General features: G+C 34.9%; 1 protein-coding gene across 3 annotated transcripts in view; it reads left to right on the plus strand.

Moving 5' to 3' along the window:
* The window catches only part of WDR72 (WD repeat domain 72), a 123,235-nt gene that overhangs the window by 11,633 nt on the left and 92,191 nt on the right, over nt 1–19,411 (plus strand). For all 3 annotated transcript variants that reach the window (XM_080396621.1, XM_080396622.1, XM_080396620.1), the window contains 7 exons: nt 1,316–1,435; nt 3,396–3,541; nt 3,901–3,997; nt 6,930–7,071; nt 7,566–7,811; nt 8,357–8,577; nt 9,945–10,140. In XM_080396621.1, coding sequence (XP_080252747.1) covers nt 1,316–1,435; nt 3,396–3,541; nt 3,901–3,997; nt 6,930–7,071; nt 7,566–7,811; nt 8,357–8,577; nt 9,945–10,140 — 1,168 coding nt within the window. The remainder of the gene's footprint in view (nt 1–1,315; nt 1,436–3,395; nt 3,542–3,900; nt 3,998–6,929; nt 7,072–7,565; nt 7,812–8,356; nt 8,578–9,944; nt 10,141–19,411) is intronic.

Here is a 19,411-nt window from a genome sequence, read left to right on the forward strand (position 1 = left end):
CCATGTTGATACTCTCAGCAGTTGTCACTTGACATGCAGAAGTGTTAGAATTAGAATACAATGTAGTGGGTTTGAATTAAACGCTGAGAGCTAGATTCACAAAGGGACCTCTGTCTTACAGCTGAGTACTATGAATCATCAACAGAAATGGCAAAATGTCAACAATCTTCTCTGAACACCCGTAATAGATTACTGCCTTGCTCGATAAACTGCAGCGCATGCTGCAGCACTACTTGTTAACGGGTAGAATCAGGCCCCTCAGGAGAGTCTGTCAAGGTTGATACCATACTAGTGCTTTTGGTTTATCTGAAGTGGGTTTTTTGGGTGGGGTGAAGTGGGTGTCTTTTTCAACATTCCTAGGAGAAGAAATACTATCATGCTGTAGAAATTCTGGGGACTGGAACAACTGATTACAGACATCAGAGAAGCATATATGATACAGTGCCATCCTTTAACTGCCTGGGGCTTTCTTTTAGGAAGGGAGGAGTGCAGAGTTAGTAACAATCAGGCTACTTTATATTTAAAAGAGCAGTATTTTAACAAATATTGTTGGATATAATCAGAATTAGAGCTGCAAGTTGTAGTGAGACAGTGGTTTGCAGTTTGATAGCCATGATTCAATGACCAGCATACTTCTCCCTTTAGTTGTTTTGATACTGTTGGTATCTTTACAAAACAGAGGATGTCAGTGATATAATCAATAATTAATAAAAATAATCCTAATATAATAATTTTGAGCATGATGGCCTTTGAGAAGTCTGTTATTCACACAAGAAGGGTGAAAACATATGTTTTTAAACCATCCGTACATTCAGCTATATAAAGCTAAGAAAATTAATTGCTTTTCTACTACATTTTAGAGTTGTTAAGTTTAAATAAGACATATGACAACACCATATGTCTCAGACTGTCCTGGTTGCAACAAGGATGAGAGGGAAAGCAGACTATTCATTAGCCATTTTGAATCTGATACCGTCAGTTTATAGGTGGTTGTAGCTATATTTTTGACGGAAGAATACTTAACAGTTATTCATTACAGCAGATGCTACTTATGACCTACCTTTAATCCTTCTCCATATTCATTATCACTTCTTTAAGTGAGATCAAGGTCTGAACCATGCTGAATGTCTTCTGTTTACATGGTACTTTGAACTTTGCTGTCTTTCTGTCTCACTTCTAATTAAGAATTATATGTTGCTTTGCATTTTGAAAGTGTATGTTAACAGGGTTATTTTCAGTGGGTTGTTTCTATCCAAAAGTAAAAGCTCAGATATCTAGAATAAATCTTACGGCTTTCTTCCCATGTGCTATAAAGGAGAGACAAAGTGTGTGTGAGAAGGAATCAAAATCTCTGGACTGTATAAATTGTCGAGCAGTACGGTTTTGTACTTACACTGAAAGGCTCCTTCTAGTTGTGTCCTCCACATGCTGGCAGGTACATTATTGAGCATTATACTTTATTTTAATTATGTTAATAATTTTGAAAAGTTAATGTCACTTTTACATGCAGATACTTGTTTTTCTCCTCAGCTTAAAGAAAATTTTCACTAATTGTCAGATATAATAGTGCACTGTATCCCTTCTCTACTTATCTTAATTGCCTGACTGAGATGAGGTGTTTATTTTTTATTAATGTATTTCTGCTTTAAAAGTTTAACATGAAATTGGCTGGGTAGAAAGGGGATTACTTTCAGTATTAGACAGCTTTAGAAAGGGGATTACATTATTAGTTTTAGAGCACTGGATGCATTATAGTCCCCTGCACAGTGCATTTCAAAAGGAGACAAAGATACACAAAAACTGTTTAAGTATGACAGAAGTAATCACAGTTGGCAAGCCCTCAGTAACCCAGGGGCCTTTGTTCCTTCAGGGCCAATAGCCTGAGTTCCACTAATAGTAGCCAACAAAACTAAAGACCCCAGACTATATAACATTTTCTTGTAGATGTAAAAAATCATCATCTAGTTACCGAAACCATTATTAGTTTAAATTTTAGTTAAACTGATCTTTACTGTTAAAATGCTGTATTTCTTTTTCCTAGTGTTATGACATTCCTCTTAAAATAATCCTGAGCTATTAGTGCAACATATGTACCTGATCCAAACACCACTGTGGGGGTGGGGGATGTGGAGGGGCAGGCAGACAGACAGCAGTGACAGCAATTTCATGTACATCTGAGTCAACTTTGAATAATACAATTTTAGGGTATCCTTGAGATTTCTCTTGGGCTATTTAAAAAAAGTTTCCACAAAAAAACTGATAAAGAAATTCCATCAATAGAATGGATAGGCTTTTCAGGGAAAAAATGTGTAACATGCATTGTTTTAATTTCTATGATGTTTTTCTGTAGAGGTGCATGTTTCTTGTAATATCTCCATTTGCGTTTGAATGCTTAAATTTTACTGTTTAAAGTATTGTTATAGATACATAAGTCATGTTGGATTTCCAGTGTTTGTTTCAATGAATTTAAAGCTTTCAAGCAAATTATGATGATCTTAGTCCTGAATTAGAAAGTATGTGGTATGTAGCATAGCAGAGATTGACATCTGTGTTTAGAGTGGCTCCTTAATTCTACAGTAATGAAAATAGAGCAAATTAGCTAGAAATTAGCTAATTAATAGTAATTAGCTACAAGTAATTTGTAGAAATTCTCATTCTGAAATCTATTTCCTCACACTGCTGGAATAAATTATAAAAATATGGCTATGAATACTCTCTCTATGAGGCCACTAGGAACATGAACAAGCAGACAATATCCTAGGTTGCCCTAGTCATATCCTGTTTCAGCTTAAAATGGGAAGGTCAGAGGAAGCAAACAAGGCATAAGTTTTTTTACCAGCTTTAGAAATGGAAATGAAAATTCTTGCAAGTAAAGGGGATTGTATGTTCTTTGCTTTTAATTAATTTGTGAAAAAGAAATCTCCGCTCCCCAAAGAACAACAGAAAAAGTAATCTTTAAGATATGTGCTGTGATTATGCCAGCAGATCATTTTTTAAAGAATATAGACAGAAATATTTATTGCTTCTGTTGAAGTCTTCAATGTCATATTTGTGCTAAACTCATTATCTATCTCTTCACAGGAAATTAATAGTCCAGTAAATAATAATAATGAATACAAAGCAAACCAAGCTAAATCCCATCCAAAATGTCCTAATGTAACAGAAGGCTCTAATGCTGCTTTTATTGGCAGTTTCTTTGTCTTCGAAATACATGGTTTGATTCTGACTTTGCAGTAGTCTGATAGTTGAAAACTGCTTTGGCTTTAAAAGACATAGTCAAACTACAAAGAGTCAAGCTAATGTTCTATTTATTAATCCATTGCCCCAAACCAGCTTGAATTAAAACTAATGTGCCAGTACTATTTGTTTATATTTTATTGTTTTTCTGAGCTTAGGTCTATGACTATTGTGATTTCTCCTTGCTTTGTACTGAGTTCTGTAAAAGTGGTCAGTGCTTTGCTGGTGGAGAAGTACTAGCAGCTTACAGACTTATCATCTGGACAGAAGATGGCCACAGTTACATCTACCAGCTGCTAAACAGGTGGGCTCAGATGGGAAATTCACACAAAAAGTTCAGGTACAAGATGAACTCTGGGAGGTTTATTATGGAAAATCTCTGCATGTTGCAAATGATCAAAAACCAGAACAAAACCACTTTGGCACTCAAAGATTTACCCTGAGTTTGACAGCCCTCAGTCTTTGTTTGACACAGCAGGGAACATAGGAATAAGATTAGCCATGTAGAACTTGGGCAGCTGGTGCTGTGATTTCAAAAAGTCGCTTGTAATTACTTATTTGGTAACTTCTAATTGAACTTGTGAATCTTGGATGTTACTGTTCTGCTTTCTAAAAAAATATGACTTTCTAAAGCTTTTAACTTTTTTTTTTCAAATTATGCAGTAGGCTTTCTAAAAGTATATATTCTGCTGATGGGAAAGTGATGAAAGAAACTGTTTATCCTCATTTACTCTGCTTTACTGGTGTGAAGGAAAATAAGGTAAAGTCATGAAGGTTTACAGTAAGCTTCAAAATTTCATTCATTATTTGTTTGCAGTTACCTGAATGATGCCTAAAAATTGTTGAATTCATCAACAGATTTAATTGTTCTGTGAAAACAAAGAGCAAGACTTCCCTTCATTTTAAAATTTTTACTTAACTTGCAGATGCTTATAACATGTCTTTGTCTTAAATTCTAGCAATATTTACTTTTTTCATGTGGCAAAAGATTCCAGTGCTTTCAACTATAGATAGGCTAATTGTTGAAGTGATGTTTTTTCTAATGTTAGCAAAAAGTTCAGAACTTTTTTTAAGTTACGTGGTCTAAAATAGCTTTAGAAGCTTTTACTTTTATGTCTGTAAAAAAAAAAAAACCCAACTGAACAACAAAAGAGCCAACCCACAAGCGAAATGTAAGCAAGTCGCTTAGTTCTTGTTTTGTTAAGAAATACATGCATGTTTTGGTGTAGCTACATAAATATGTTGCTTCCCATATGTATCCATCCTAAATTAAAGGAGGTTGAATATGTGACACTTCATCCATAATACGGTGAGCAGACTGACAGTACCCACAGTGCATAAAATTAGACACACATGACTTCAGAACCATGGCCTGTACTTGAAAAAGCCTCTAAGATCAAGAAAAGCAGAAGCTGAAAAAGTAGGTGATCTTTATACTTCTGATTGAGAATTCATGTTTAGCCAAGCACATCATACCAGTTTCAAATATAGAAGTTACTGCTTAGACAAAGTAGCACAAGCGGGCTCAGCTATGTTGGAAAACCTGCAGCTTGACTGACTTTTTGAGTAGTTCTTTGTGTGACCACAAAGACATAGGTAAGGAGAAACAGTTAATTTAAAGAGTAAAAAAATTCTTAGAATTAAGTAGGAAAAAATAAAAATCAGTGGCAGGGGTTCTTACTTTGGCAAAATGGAGCCAAAACAAATATAACACTTTTTCTGTAGCTTTGGTTCTTGTTTTCTTGCTAAATCTTATCACTAATACTGTTTATGAAACAGTAATCATTGGAAGGTACAGATTTAATCACTGCCTGCAGTTGCATTAGTTTTATGTATATATGCATGAGACTGAGACCTCAACAGTTTCTGAAAATATGCAAGAGACACATTTTTACTTGTAGCTGACTAGAAACACTGTCAAATCTATGACTGTGTAAGGTTTTTCAGTGTTCTTTTTTCTTTCTGTTGATAACTATAGGCTCTTAGAAGGTATTTTTGTTGCATACTCTTGTGAAGCCTGACAGATATAATTTTCAGTTGAAGGGCAATAGCACAAGCCATTTAGTGTTTCCCCCAAATGCTGTGATCTAAAATCAGATAACTGCTGAAGGATGCCAAAAGATCAGGTAGCATGAAGGAAAAGAAAAAGCCAAAACACATGGCTTGGCAAATTATAGGGTTGTAGTGGTGGTAGGAAGCTCATACATGCTTCTCCCAAAATGTATGCATTTTTGAAATAATATCACCTGCCCTTTTCTAATATATCTGCTTTAATATTTACCTTACTACTAACAGATATGTGAGACAACAAAACTGCCGATGTGGCGATCTGTCTTGATCTTCATTCTTAGATAATAAACTGAACTGCATTGCAGTACAGTTACTTATTGTGGAATTTACTCCCAAACTTCAATGTTGCAAATAAGATATATCCAGCATATGGGGATGTTATTAAAATATCTTGAAGGAGCAAACAGATTCTGTGTACACTACCTAAGTAAAGATGATGTGTGGAACAAACCTGTTTGTGCTGATGACCTTTCATCCCCACTTTCTACAGTACACGGTGTGCTGTTGGGTTTTTTTGGTGTGGGTTTTTGTGTGCTCCTGCACATATCTTCCCAGTTTACTTTCATGCAAAAATGATCCTGATTGGATGCTCCAAGATAAATCCACAACACAAACACTTCCAAAGTACATGCCTGGTGTAAACTCTAATATACTAGTGTAGAAATACCTGGAGTTTCCTATTTTTCTTGACTTCTGTGGGAGTTTTGAGCAATTAGAAGCTTCCCCTTAGACATCTCACCTGTTTTTATAATAGTTGAGAATAAAGCTTATGTAATAACTAAGCAGGATGTTCTTGGCAAGTCACTGGTAGGTTATCATGTAGTTTGGTTGTTACTGATGTGGTAATATAGAATTATCTGTGGTGCTATGCTTATGGACAAAGAAAGCCTACAGACTTCTAGTCTTCATGGGAGAATAGAAACATGGTGTTTGTTAAAGATAAATACACTGTAATAAGTTTTAGCATTGACTAAATGAAACTAGATACCTGTCAGTAAGTCTGTTTATCAATTATATTGTATGTCTGTAGTTCTCTTTCCAGATGACTGAATGATGGTGTTTTAGACTATTACCTATGTAAAAGCATAATTCTTACCTTTCGTTATTTGTAGCAATTTAAGCTAGCATGATCGCAGTTTTACTGAATTTATTTTAATGTGAAGATTATCAGTTTTTCACTGCATCTTTCTCAGCCTGATCTTGGTACTTATGCTGCTTTTTTTCATATTTTTCAATAGTATCACTGGTGATACTATTGATAGATTCTCCATTTAGAGACAGTGAACCTAGGGAGCCCTCCCATTCCACTTTTCCGTTTGGGATGTAGGCTTAGCCAAGCATACTGGTAAAGCAGAGGTGATCTTCAGGCTTGCACCAAGCAGAGTAGACCTGGTCAGAGCAGGAGTTAGGGTCAGGTGAGGATTCAACCATTGTTTTATGTTTCTACAGCTTTTGGTGTAAAAACAAAAAAAAAAAACAAAAAAAAAAACCCACACCACAAAAAACCAAAAACCCCCACAAACAAACAAAAAACCAAAAAAAACACCCTTTGAATTTGCAATTATTACATTACTTTAACAGCTCATTTGTATCAGAATAATTATTTCCTGTTGTTTTGACAGAGTTTTCCTTTTGTCATGGGCTTCGTGAATGAAAGGAAGGAGCCTTTCTATAAGGTTCTTTTTTCTGGTGAAGCTTCAGGAAGAATCACTTTGTGGCATGTTCCTGATGTCCCTGTGTCAACATTTGATGGTTCGCCAAAAGGTCTGGCAATTCTGTGCCCTTGATACAGTCCTTTTAATGATGTCTTCAAGTCAATTTTAATGAAAACTTAAATTCTCATGGAAATATTTTCACAGTAGAAGGTGATGCTCATTCATTCATTGTGTGATGATTGCCTGTAGTTAGGAGTGAGACACTAACAAAGATGAGTGTCTAGAAAATCTTCACGGAACTGAACATATAAATGTTCTATTTCCTTACCATCTGCCCATAAATGTTCCTTTACCATGTGCCATGAAAATTTTCTTAGCTGGGCCTGCTTAAGGTTGTTCATGGAGAAGTATAAGAGAAAGGATTTAGTGAGATGTGATCTAATATTGGAATAGCAACTGCTGACTTTCCATCTTTAGGCTGCAGGAAGGATAGCTAAGGAAAATGATAAAGAGATGAAAAAATATATTTTGCTTTAGATGTTTATGGTTTTTAATAATAATAAAAAATCCTAAACACTTCTGATTTTCTTCCCCCACCCCTAGAGATCCCAATTACAGCAACATGGAGTATTCAAGATAACTTTGATAAACACCGTTCAATGTCAGAGGGCATTATTGATCATCTTTGTGCATCTAGAGATGGAATCAAAAGTGCAGTTGTCAGTTCCTCTGTATACATACCCAGTCTTGATAAGCTCGTGTGTGGATGTGAAAATGGGAGAATTTTTGTAACAGTAGGTTTAAAAACTGCAAGAGCAAGACTTTTGGAAAACATCTCTTCTGTGAAAGGTGAGTTTTAACAATTCTTGTTCAAATTCATCTTAATCAAGCATGGAAGATTGCATACTTCTGATATCCCCTTCAGTGATCCCTGTAAAAATTCTTTGAAAAACAAGTGTGACGGTCAGGGATAGAATGAGCAAAATGGAAGATTATGATGCTCTCTCTCCTTCTGTAGCTGATATGTTAGATCACAGCTTAGTACTACCAAGGTACTTTGCACTGTTAGGACTCCTGGAATGGCTGTTGGAATGGAGCCACCTGGAAGTGAGATATGTGGTATTTCATGATGTGGGCGGTAGTCATCTTTGTCATTTTTGCCTCTAAAAAGTCATTCTGCTGAAGGAATAAAAACAGTAATCTCTGTAGATGAAATTCAGAGTAAAGACCTTTGCCCTCCCTGTTATGAACATGTCCAAATTTCTTTGATCCTCATGTAAAGGATTGTTGTATTTAATTTTTTGAATCTCCTGACTTTCAGCAAATATAGACTTTGAAATATAGAACCCCTATTCTTAAGGAACAGAAATAATTTATGTATCATCTTGTTCCAGATAATCTACCTTATAAGGTTCTGAATGGTCATAGTAGCAGAGTCACTTGTTTACTTTATCCTCATGATAAATCGGTAAGATTTGATCCAAGCTGGCTGTTATCAGGGGGCCAGGATTCTGTCGTGATCTGCTGGGATATATTTACTGGAGACATCTTACACCAATTTAGTCTGCAATCTGGTCCAGTGACAGAGCTCTTGCGATCTCCAGAAAACTACAGAGTAAGTGAAAGCGTAACAAATAAAGTATAAAAAAAATAATAATCTATATACATGTGTGTATGTGTATATACATATGAGATAAAAATCTATCTGGCAATACTTTTATCCTGCAGCACTTTATTCTTAATTTACATTCACTTAATTGTATTGCTTGAAAGTTGCTTTTAATTTCAGGGGGTTAATTTCTTGTTGGGTTATACCTACAGTGATTTAGAAAAAATGATCCTGAACCAATGATGTATTATATTGAAGCACTTGACATTGTTTGCCACTTTTTATATCATGATTATCAATCTGTATGTTATTCTGATTATCTCCTAACTTCTGAAGTTGAAAAGTGTAATCGGCAAGGCTAGGGGTTTGAACATAGTGAGAAAAGATTTGGACCAGTAGTATTTTAAGCTAAATTTGTATGCTTGATTTTGGTTCCTGACACATCCTTGTTAGCCGTTGCATGTAGGCTTTTGTGGTTTATGAGATCTGGAATAATTTCAGGTGTTTTTCTTTAAGTGAATTTTGAAGTAAAAATTAGAAGACTTACTGTACTCTGAATGCTCTATGAAATTTTGATGAACATGTTCTGTCCCCATGGTATTCCATGGGGCTGGGCTTTAATCTTTTTCTCATTAGAAAGCCTGTGAAGACATAGTTGATACTTATGGTTGACTTAGCTCACTTATGAGCCAACACGAAGTAGTTCAAAAGATGTTTTGCAATGGCTTAAGTTCTTAATGCTTGTAAGGCTCCCTTTAGCCCTTTTTCTGGAAACTAGTTAGAATTTAAAGCCTGTTTGGGTGGTGTTTTGGTTTTCTTAACAGGGCTGAATTTGTACATAAGGGTGAATTCCTTCATGTGTCACCAAAAATTACTTGCAGGAAAGGAATGCTTTGCTGAATCAGGTCCATAGAATGTGAAATGCAGTTGTAACATACCCAGTTTTTCATTGGAAATACATTGCTCTTGGCTTTTGTGTCATAAGACCTGACATAATTTTCTATCACGCAAACAGCAGTTTGGTTTAAAGGTTAATTTTTTTACTGCTTTCTCTTTTAGGATGACACTTACTCTATATTTGGTTATATAATTACAGCTTTGATAAGCCAAGTATTATGAATAAATGTTATTAAAATTAATATTTTTTTAATTTGAAAAATCAGAGGAGATTATAAGTTTTCCTGTCAGGAGATCAGTTGTACAGCTAGCCTGTTAAAAACAAGTTGGAGATGTGGGCTGAAATAAAACAGTGTTTTCTAAAATGGGTGTTTTCTGGAATAGAAATCGCTGGGCAACTTTTACCAGGCTTGTTCAAATGATATGGTTATGACTGGGGTTACAGTATTGAAACTGAAGTTCTTTATGCTTTGCAGTTAAAAGACAACAATATAGTGTGCTGCGTGTGCAGTGATCACTCAGTAGCAATTTTACACCTTCAGAAGAGAGTATGTCTCTTACATGCCAGAAAGCATCTGTTTCCTGTGAAGAAGATAAAATTTGACCCTCTTGAAAATCTGCTAATTGTTGGATGTGAAGATGATTCAGTTTATATCTGGGAAATTGAAACAGGTAATAACAAAAAAAAAATTCCCCCTGTGTTTACTTTCCTGCAGTTTTGTTTGTTTGTCATGTTGTGTTATACAAACCTAATTTATAGAAGACCAAAGCAGAAATGCTAACATGTTGAATATATTTATAGAGTTTAAACGTTATATAAAAAAGCAAGAAATAAAGACTTCATGTGGCTCCAGGTATGTCACTAATAAAATAAATAGCTTAAGTCAGATCCTAACAATCAGATGATTAGCTGACATTGCAGTGAGAAGAGTAGAATATTTTTGGAAGCTATAAATAAAGCTTAAGTTATTCTCTTTAGTTATTAAAAAGAAAGAAATTTTGAGTCCTAACAATCCTAAGTTAGACCATGAAGTGTTCTGCTTTCTTCAGCAAAATCATAATTTGAGAAACCTTTTGAGTTAATTGATAATCAGTTAATAGTGGAAGATAATTGCAGAGCTCACAACTGTGTAGTTAAACTAAAGCTGAGTGTTTCAGGTTAAACGGTAGATTCCCAGGTGATTTGAGTGTACAATGCTGATTTCACAAGGGGAATAAACGTCGTTATTTGAACTCTGACAGACAGAACTATTAGAAGCTGTAATGGTACTATATATTACAATACAATGTTTTCATGTGATTCAGAGCCATGTGTCTGGGGGTGGCGGGAGGGGGTGGGTGGGTGCATAATGAGTCTAGAACCACTGAAATGCACAGCATATTAATGAAAACAGTTTTACTAATGTAACTCTTGAGATCGCACTTTACAAGTTATTACAACACACTGTGTAGGCTGTCTGCTTTGGACAAAAGTCCCTTTTTTTAAAGTACAAAACATCTGTATTTAGTGAAGAAGTTGGCAAAATGAGCACAACATAAAGTCTGTTACGTTAGTAAGCTATTTAATATCATTAATCTGGCGTAGTAAATGCCTTCTGGTACTTATTTTTTTTTTCTGAAATGTACTGAATTGCTGCTTTAAATAAATTTAATTTATTCCAAACTTTTATCTAACAATATAGTCAGTTAAAAACCATAGTTCTACACTGGTGTTTTCCTACAGCTAGTCAAAAATAGGAAGCTCTTTTATAAAGTGCTCATATTTTTGTATTGTAGTTTGAGATTTAAAAATTCTTTTAATCTTTTTTGTTCAAAAATATCAATAAAAAATTGAGGTGGTGTGACATTGGTAGATTGTATGTAGTGTTGTACTTATTTTCTTGGTTGCCTTATTGTTGCTGAGAGGGTATATGACAGTTTGGCTTAGAATTTTAGTTTTAGTTGCACTGTTGGGGAAAAAAAAATACAAGGTCCCAGTTTCAAAAGTAAATACTGGACCCTGAGTTAAGGTGCTCTAAACTTATTATCCTGCTTTTATTAGTAGATCTTTCCTGCTTAACTTTGAATTTTCTTTTCTGGTGAATCCAAGATTACGTGTAGTCTACAATTTATGTAGATGCATGATATTACAGTTCTCAGTGCATTTTGTCCAGTCAGGTGGAGGCATGGGTTCTACCCTTCTGATCAGTCCTCTTTCTGGAGGGTTTGTGGGTCTCTTCTTATCTTGTCATTCCTTTAATTGCTTACTTTTACTAGTCGCTGTTGGCACATCTGCAATATTGCAAATTACTTTCCTCTTTTACCTCTAAAAGGAAGAATGTTTCCTCTACAGTGTGTTCTGTTCCTAAAGGTATTACTAGATCTCATGATTACTTCCAGCCTGTAATGACAGCATGCACATTTTCCAGGCGAATAGTATTTCTGCTCCATAATTATATCTACCCCCTACTTTAGCATAATGTAAATAAAACAGCAAAAATGAGAAATTAATTTGATTCTTGTCATTACCTAACTGCTTATTTTGTAGCAATTGCCAAAAAGTCACCTTTACTAGTGGTAAAATATTAAAGGTAGAATGGAAAGTTACTGAACTAGATCTCTGTTGTAACTACAGGGAAACTAGAGCAAGGAGCTGAATGTTGAGGAACTATTAATACATGTTTTCATGGAGAAATTGGTAAAAATGCTACCAATTTCTACCTTTTCTATCTACATCTTCATTGCTTTTTAAAAAATGAATGTTAAGAAGTTCAGAAATTTAGGTGGAGGATATAGACTGTTTTATTTCACAGCTAAAAAGGACACTTCTCAAAAACACATAAGTAGGCTGTTTTGTATGTGTCAGTTTTAGAGTTGAGACATCCTTGAAGGTCATCATATCTAAATGTTTATTAGTATTTCTTGTAGAGTGAACTTCTAACCAAAGGATTAGTGTGCGTTTGAAACTCTGCAATATAATTGAGCAAATTTAGTAAAGGACCACAGAATATTTTGTTTCATTATAAATCTCTTGTCATAGCTATCATTTTAAACTGGTATCCATGTTATTTTCTACCAGAACTTAATAATGTTAAAAAAAAAAAAAAAATAATGAGATTAAAGCTCTAAAACAGCAATGTTGAGCACGCAGTAATTATTTTCCATACATACTACTTTGATGCCTTTGCTATTGATCCGTCATAGTCTGTGCTGTTGTTACATTTGTAGGATACAGTGTAACAGCTCCTCAGGTGCTCCTATGATGTGAATTAAGGTTTAAGTTCACAAGGTGGCAAGTCTTAACATGCCTTTTGACAAGACATTGTGTTTTAAGGGGACTCGGACCCCACAGTATGTCAGCATAACACTTGATTCTCTTCTTAAAAAAAAAACCCAACCAAAAACCCAAATAAACCTCTCAAACCAACCAACAAAACCCCCCAAACTTTAAGCCAAAATAACTATGCTAATGGCGAGAGTATAGTTGAATTCATCATAGTACAAAAGGTTGAATTCAGCATAACACTTGATTCTCTTCTTAAAAAAAACCCAACCAAAAACCCAAATAAACCTCTCAAACCAACCAACAAAACCCCCCAAACTTTAAGCCAAAATAACTATGCTAATGGCGAGAGTATAGTTGAATTCATCATAGTACAAAAGGTTGAATTCAGCATAACACTTGATTCTCTTCTTAAAAAAAACCCAACCAAAAACCCAAATAAACCTCTCAAACCAACCAACAAAACCCCCCAAACTTTAAGCCAAAATAACTATGCTAATGACGAGAGTATAGTTGAATTCATCATAGTACAAAAGGTTGAATTCAGCATAACACTTGATTCTCTTCTTAAAAAAAACCCAACCAAAAACCCAAATAAACCTCTCAAACCAACCAACAAAACCCCCCAAACTTTAAGCCAAAATAACTATGCTAATGACGAGAGTATAGTTGAATTCATCATAGTACAAAAGGTTGAATTCTTAACGCTTATTTCTAGAGCTATGGAGGCATTAGTTCATCTCAAAGCCTATCTTTAGCAGGACTTGTTGCACCCTACTGTCTGCAGGAGGACAGTGGTGTACAACAGAACTGTTCTTCTGTTGTGCGCTGAAGGGATTATGTTTTGTACTTCCCCATTTTTAAGACAAACCTAGCTTCTTTATTTTCTTTGGTCTAGATTTTTCATGGAAAGTGTGTATACTCTGGTTAAAATGTAAAGGTTTAAATATATTCCTCATCTGAAAAAAAAGTGCAAACTCCAAGCTTTTTAACTTTTTAGTCTTTCAGTATTCTTGTAACTTCATGGAATGTATACTATTAGCTAGAAATAGTGCTGACAGGTCATAGGGATTCCAAACTTCGGGGGCAAGTAAATAATTGCTAAATAATTCATTCTGTCAGTTTAAAATTGAAACTTTTGGCTGTTGATTTGAAGAAGTCATCTGTGTAGACCTGAGAAAAGACAGTTCCATGTGTGGTGTTAGAGAAGGCCAGGTCTGCACTGCTCAGAAAGGTATCTTGCAGGATTAAATGGTACTCACCAGTGTATGCCTTGGGATTAACTCCTGACAGTGGGGATACTTCTATCCCCAGTGTGGTGCAATGAGGGTCTTCCTTAGTTTAAAAACAAAACAAAAAACCCACCAAAAACAAAAAAACACCAAAAAAAGCTTTCAAACAAACCCCCTCAACAACAAAAAAACAAGCAAACACTAATTTCTTTCCTAGATCTCTGGACAGTAAATACTGTGGAGTGAATTCAGTGTTGCTGCTGTATATGCTTAACATGGAAGAAATTACTTTGACTCGTTCTATAGGCCAAAATGCCAATTGTTGCACTCAGTATAAGAACTGATAGTTTCCATCACCATACAATGCCCAAGGCAGCCCAAAGAAGTCAAGGGTCTGGAGAGAGAATTTAAATCTCAGATGCAACTTTATTTAGTACAGCTAGATGACTTCACACTGAAGTATAGTGATTTTTTTGTTAATTAATGAGATTTAGTAGCATAGGATTGAAATGGTACCATAGAGACAAAAATCAAAGTATTTTAACTGTCTCTCCTTTAGCTGTAAAAATTGCTGCCTATTTCAAAATTAGAGAGGAAGTAAAATTGATGCCACTGCTTGTGTATATTACACATTCAGAAAGGGTGCACATAGCTAAAAGTGTGGTTTCTTTAATTGCCATTTCTGTATCTTTTATTGGTAGTATAAAGCAAGAATGAGAGCTACAATTGATACCTCTTAAGCAATAGCTGGAACACAGAAGAGGATGCAGTTATTTTGCTACATTAGCCATTTACAAATTTTGTTTTGTTTCTGTTAGGTATTGGTAACTAAAAGATGCTATCTAGGGTGAATACCTGGGAAAGCCTACTAAGATGTACTGTAGCTGGTTAAAAGTTGAATTATATCTGTATTGTGGGAGAACACAAGTGGTCATAGCATGGATCCTTGAAACCGGCCTGTCCCATATCAAGAGCCGTGTAGACAGATACTGAGTGACACTTGGGCAGAAAAAGCATTGTTCAACTGTACAGGAAAGGTGCACACCGCATCCAAGACAAACCTGCAGAAACACAGCAGCCTTTCATTATGATTTTCATCTGTTGATGAGGCAAATGAACAGGCAGCTGTGTATAGTACTTCTTGGCTACACATTTACCTGTGAGCATGTTCTGTGACTCAGTTAAATAGAATAAAGTCTATGGTGGTAGCCTTGTGCTTGGATTCCATTTCAAAAATGGACATAAGGTAAAGGTTTTGTTTCTATAGTCAGAAAGTGGTTTTCTTTTATTTTTCTTCTGGCTGTGAAGGTAGCTTGATGACTGAGGATTTGCCTCTTTAAGTCAAAGTCAGTGGAGGACCTGATTTTGTCAGACTCGTATATCACTGTTTGCAGTTCAAAAAAAATCTCAACAGTGTTACTGTATTAGAGTTAATGGATAACTGGGAAAACAGCCAGTCTGTTTATAATTTCAGTCTGTGGATTAAGGAATTTCCATGAACATTTCAATATTTACACTGTTGTAGTCAGCAATAACTCTGTGGAATTTGACAGATGACTTTACAAAAGTTTAGGGGCATCGAGTACCTATGACTGTCTTTCAGTTGTACCAATTTAGCTCCAAAACTGTCTTTCCACCAGGTAATTGAGAGATGACCCCTTAAGCAGATGAAGGACTTACTATACATAAGTTCATCATCCAATTTCCTGTAACAGTCTGACACACTTTTTCAAAAAGTATTTAAAAAAAATTTTTGTTCTTTAGCAGGCTTTTCTTAATAGGTTTTTTCTACTTTATGGGGTGGTTGTTATACAGATAAAAATTGAAGCCAGTATTACTTCATGTGCAACTTGTTGTACCCTCTCTTCATGAGATTGCAAAAGCTGCCTTATTTTATGTAGTCAATGGGAAGTTGCAGGAGTACATTGGGCAGCCTTTATTCCACATAAATAGGCATTTCGGCATATTTATGCTGGAATGTGTTAAATACCAGGAGTATAGTTGACTTAAACTGGAATTCAGGAATTAACCTTATCTAACTTGAGACTTCTGTCTATACTTAAGACACCTATGAGCTAGTAGTTCATGTTGGTTTTGTAATAAGCAGGAGGAAATAGGAGTAAGTAAAAGTCTCTATCTTCTCGCCACTGACTACAAGGGCAGTCTAAAGAAGGTGTGGGGGGCAGGGAAAAGCTAATTAATTGCTGCTATTACAGGTCTAGAATAAGGCAGATTGAATCCCATTGTTTTAGGCCTTTGGTTTAGAGTGCCAAGTAAAATTATTCTGTCTTAAGTTTAAATGTTATTGCATGTGCATGTGGGTAGTGATATAGAAAACCATACAGAAGCCATGAACTATGTTTACTGTGTTTTACCTAAATTTTAATATATGGATACGACAACTTTCCATTACAGTGGAATATCTTTACATGACGATAAATATTGATTTAATAATACATTTAGAACATTAATAGAGCGTGTGTACAGGATATGTTCCAAACTTATGTGTGCTAGAAGACAAATATGAAAATCAATAACAAATTTTATTCTAATTAAAGTGTAGAATATTTCTTCCAATAGCCACCACTTGAAATCCACTTCAATAAGGAAATTAGCTGTTATCTATATGGTTTCTACATTTTCCTTAAGCAGTCGGTGTCTTTGCTTTTTTTAAAAAGGTGAGTATCAGTATGATAGCATGTAGTAACAAAAGATTCATGGAGGTTTTTTCCTGTATACAGCATATGGTAGCGTGTCTACTGAGCCATGTTTCTATCCAAGAAGTATTAAGAGTGAGGAAGGAGTGGGTAGACTTTGTTCAGAGGTAGTAATCCTTATTTATTAGAGGTAGATTTAGTCTTTCAATTGGTACTAGTTTAATATGAATTTCTTGACATGCATCATGCTTGCAGCACAAAACATCTGCTGATTTTCTGTTATTTCCTTTTGCCTTGTAAGTCTTGTCCTGTTTTATTGGTTTACAGCATGCTTGGCATGAGTTTAAAAATAACATCACTTAATAAAACTTTGTTCAATTATAATATGTGTTTAACTTTACATTGGCTACTTTCTATTTTTCATAGTCACTCAAGGAGCGCAAATTTTGAGAACTTTCTTGCGTGATGCTAGCCCAAACACAGAAACAAAAATTGAAACACGCCTAAATGTATGTCTGCTGTCAAGATCTCCTGTATAGTCAAAATTAAGTGTATACTTACAATCCTTACTAGAAAAGATCAAAATTGTTGATAAAAAATAGTTTGGATATGCGTAGTTAACCATGTTTTTGGAAGACTGTGTCCAGTTCAGTCAGTCAGGTGGCAGTTGAAATAGTTTGAACCGAGAGTGTACAAGGTATTAAGGCAAAAGAATTGAGATGTGTTTGGGCATTACTGCAGTTCACGTTGAGAAGATGTGGTGGCTCAGTTGTCTTACAGGCTTATCTGAATATACTGGGTATTGTCTTCCTGCATTGTTTTCTATGACACTGTCATTACTGTTATTGCTAATATGCTATATTAGGATAAATTCAAGTACAGATACAGCTCACTTTCTTTCATAATATCAGTGTAAACAGTACCACATATGAAAAGGAGAATCTGTCCAAAATGCAGAAAATATCTTCCTTTGATCTTTTTCAGGGGGCCAGTGAGGGTGCTTTTACATGTTAATGTAGTCGTGCTATTTATTATTTTTCACTACTTCTTTAGAAGCTGTTTTTTAAAAAAGGCTTGTGAGCTCTAAAACTGAAGTTCAGAAAACTTTGTGCTGTGTTTGAAGCCCCTAGCATGGGGGAACTTGCTTTTTACATACAAAGGAACAATTATTTTTTTTATACACAACCTGATGTATTAATTTTGCAAAAATACTGAATCTGAAAAAGGATCCAGTCCTTCAGGGACAAGAAACTCCATTAATTTTTCTGATGGAAAATATCTAACACATTTTTATAAAACAGTTTAGATAAATTACTCGTATATCATTTTCAAATTCAGTACAGGTGTTTTTTTTCCCATGTTGTGCTTGCTTTCTGCTTAAGAGCGATGGTGATCATAGTGATTTGTTTTTGTAATATTTGATCTGTGTTTCTTTTAATGACAGTGGTGATTTTCCTGTATCTGCTTGAAATGTGCAATGCTGGGAAATGTAATTCATCAGCTGATACTTGATTATAGATATTACAATAAGCTTTCTATTAAGTACTTGCTTGACTTCCTTTTTTGATGACTATCCTCGCCTCTGAATTGTTTATGGAGGCTTATCATTTACTTGTTAATACTCTGTAACATTTAATTTTGTACAAGACAAATTAATAAAAAATAAAGGGTGTAAGTAAAGTTTTCTACATAAAATTGAATTGTTATAGATAATAAAGTTATTAAAGTACAGTTATATAACTAACTACACTTAGGAGATATGTGTTCAAAGGAAAATAAGTTTATGAAGTTAAGCTTTGAAAAGCTCAGAGGTGTTAAGGTTAAGACTATTTTTGCAAATCTAATTGCACAAATTGGATTTGTGAAATTCTGCATTTAGTTTTCTTTTCATGTACCTCTGAACTCTTGAGGTTTATTACTAAATAAATTTGTATAATATTTTGTTTTATTTACACTGTTTAACATGTATGCTTTCCTTATTTGTGTCCTGTTTGAATCCTTTTCTGAATATAATACTTTTCTTGTATTTTGTTTGTATTTGTGTTGATTATCACAGTGTCTGAGTGCTTAGTAACAATATTTCTCCCATTTTCCAGTCAAGTGCAGTAGCATTACAATTGTTTGGCTTCTAACTTCTGCATCTAAACAAAGCAGAAATCCTAAAAATGACAGTGCTTTCTATAGAATAATTCTTGGAATGCTCTAGGGGTTATGTAATTTAAAAAAAGTTTTAATGTGTACACTGCAGCAGGGGCTTGCATAAAAGTGCCTGCTACTTCAACTCAGAGATTATTCTTTGCTATTACTACCTGTCTTTGCAAACTTAGAATTACATTGATACTTCCACATAACTTCCTACTTGTGTATAGCTTGGGGTTTTTTAATAGAGGTAAGGGAAAGACTATCACTTTGATTCACTGTGATAAGATTGACTGTATGTATGTCATCGCGTGGGGTGCATTCTGTATAGACCTTTCTTGATTGAGCAAAGAGAAAAGTTAATGGTGTTTCAGTTAAAATTGTCATTGTGGTAGGAACAAGACATCAGCATTGACAGTGTATTTCACAAAGTGTGATGTTCAGCTTTGAGTCCATACTTAAAGGCATGAAGACTTTATGCAACACCCATGCGTTTCATGACTTTAGCCTGAACAATAAATGTTTTGAAACATTTCTGCTGAGAAAAAAACAAAACCATCTTACCACCTTAAGATATCTGTCAAGTGTAGAAAAGTTTAGCTTAATCATTTAAAAACTACACAGGTGTCACTAAAACAGGCATTTAATGAGAT

This window comes from Falco punctatus (assembly GCF_963210335.1).
Source record: "Falco punctatus genome assembly, chromosome: 7".
NCBI classification, from domain to species: domain Eukaryota; kingdom Metazoa; phylum Chordata; class Aves; order Falconiformes; family Falconidae; genus Falco; species Falco punctatus.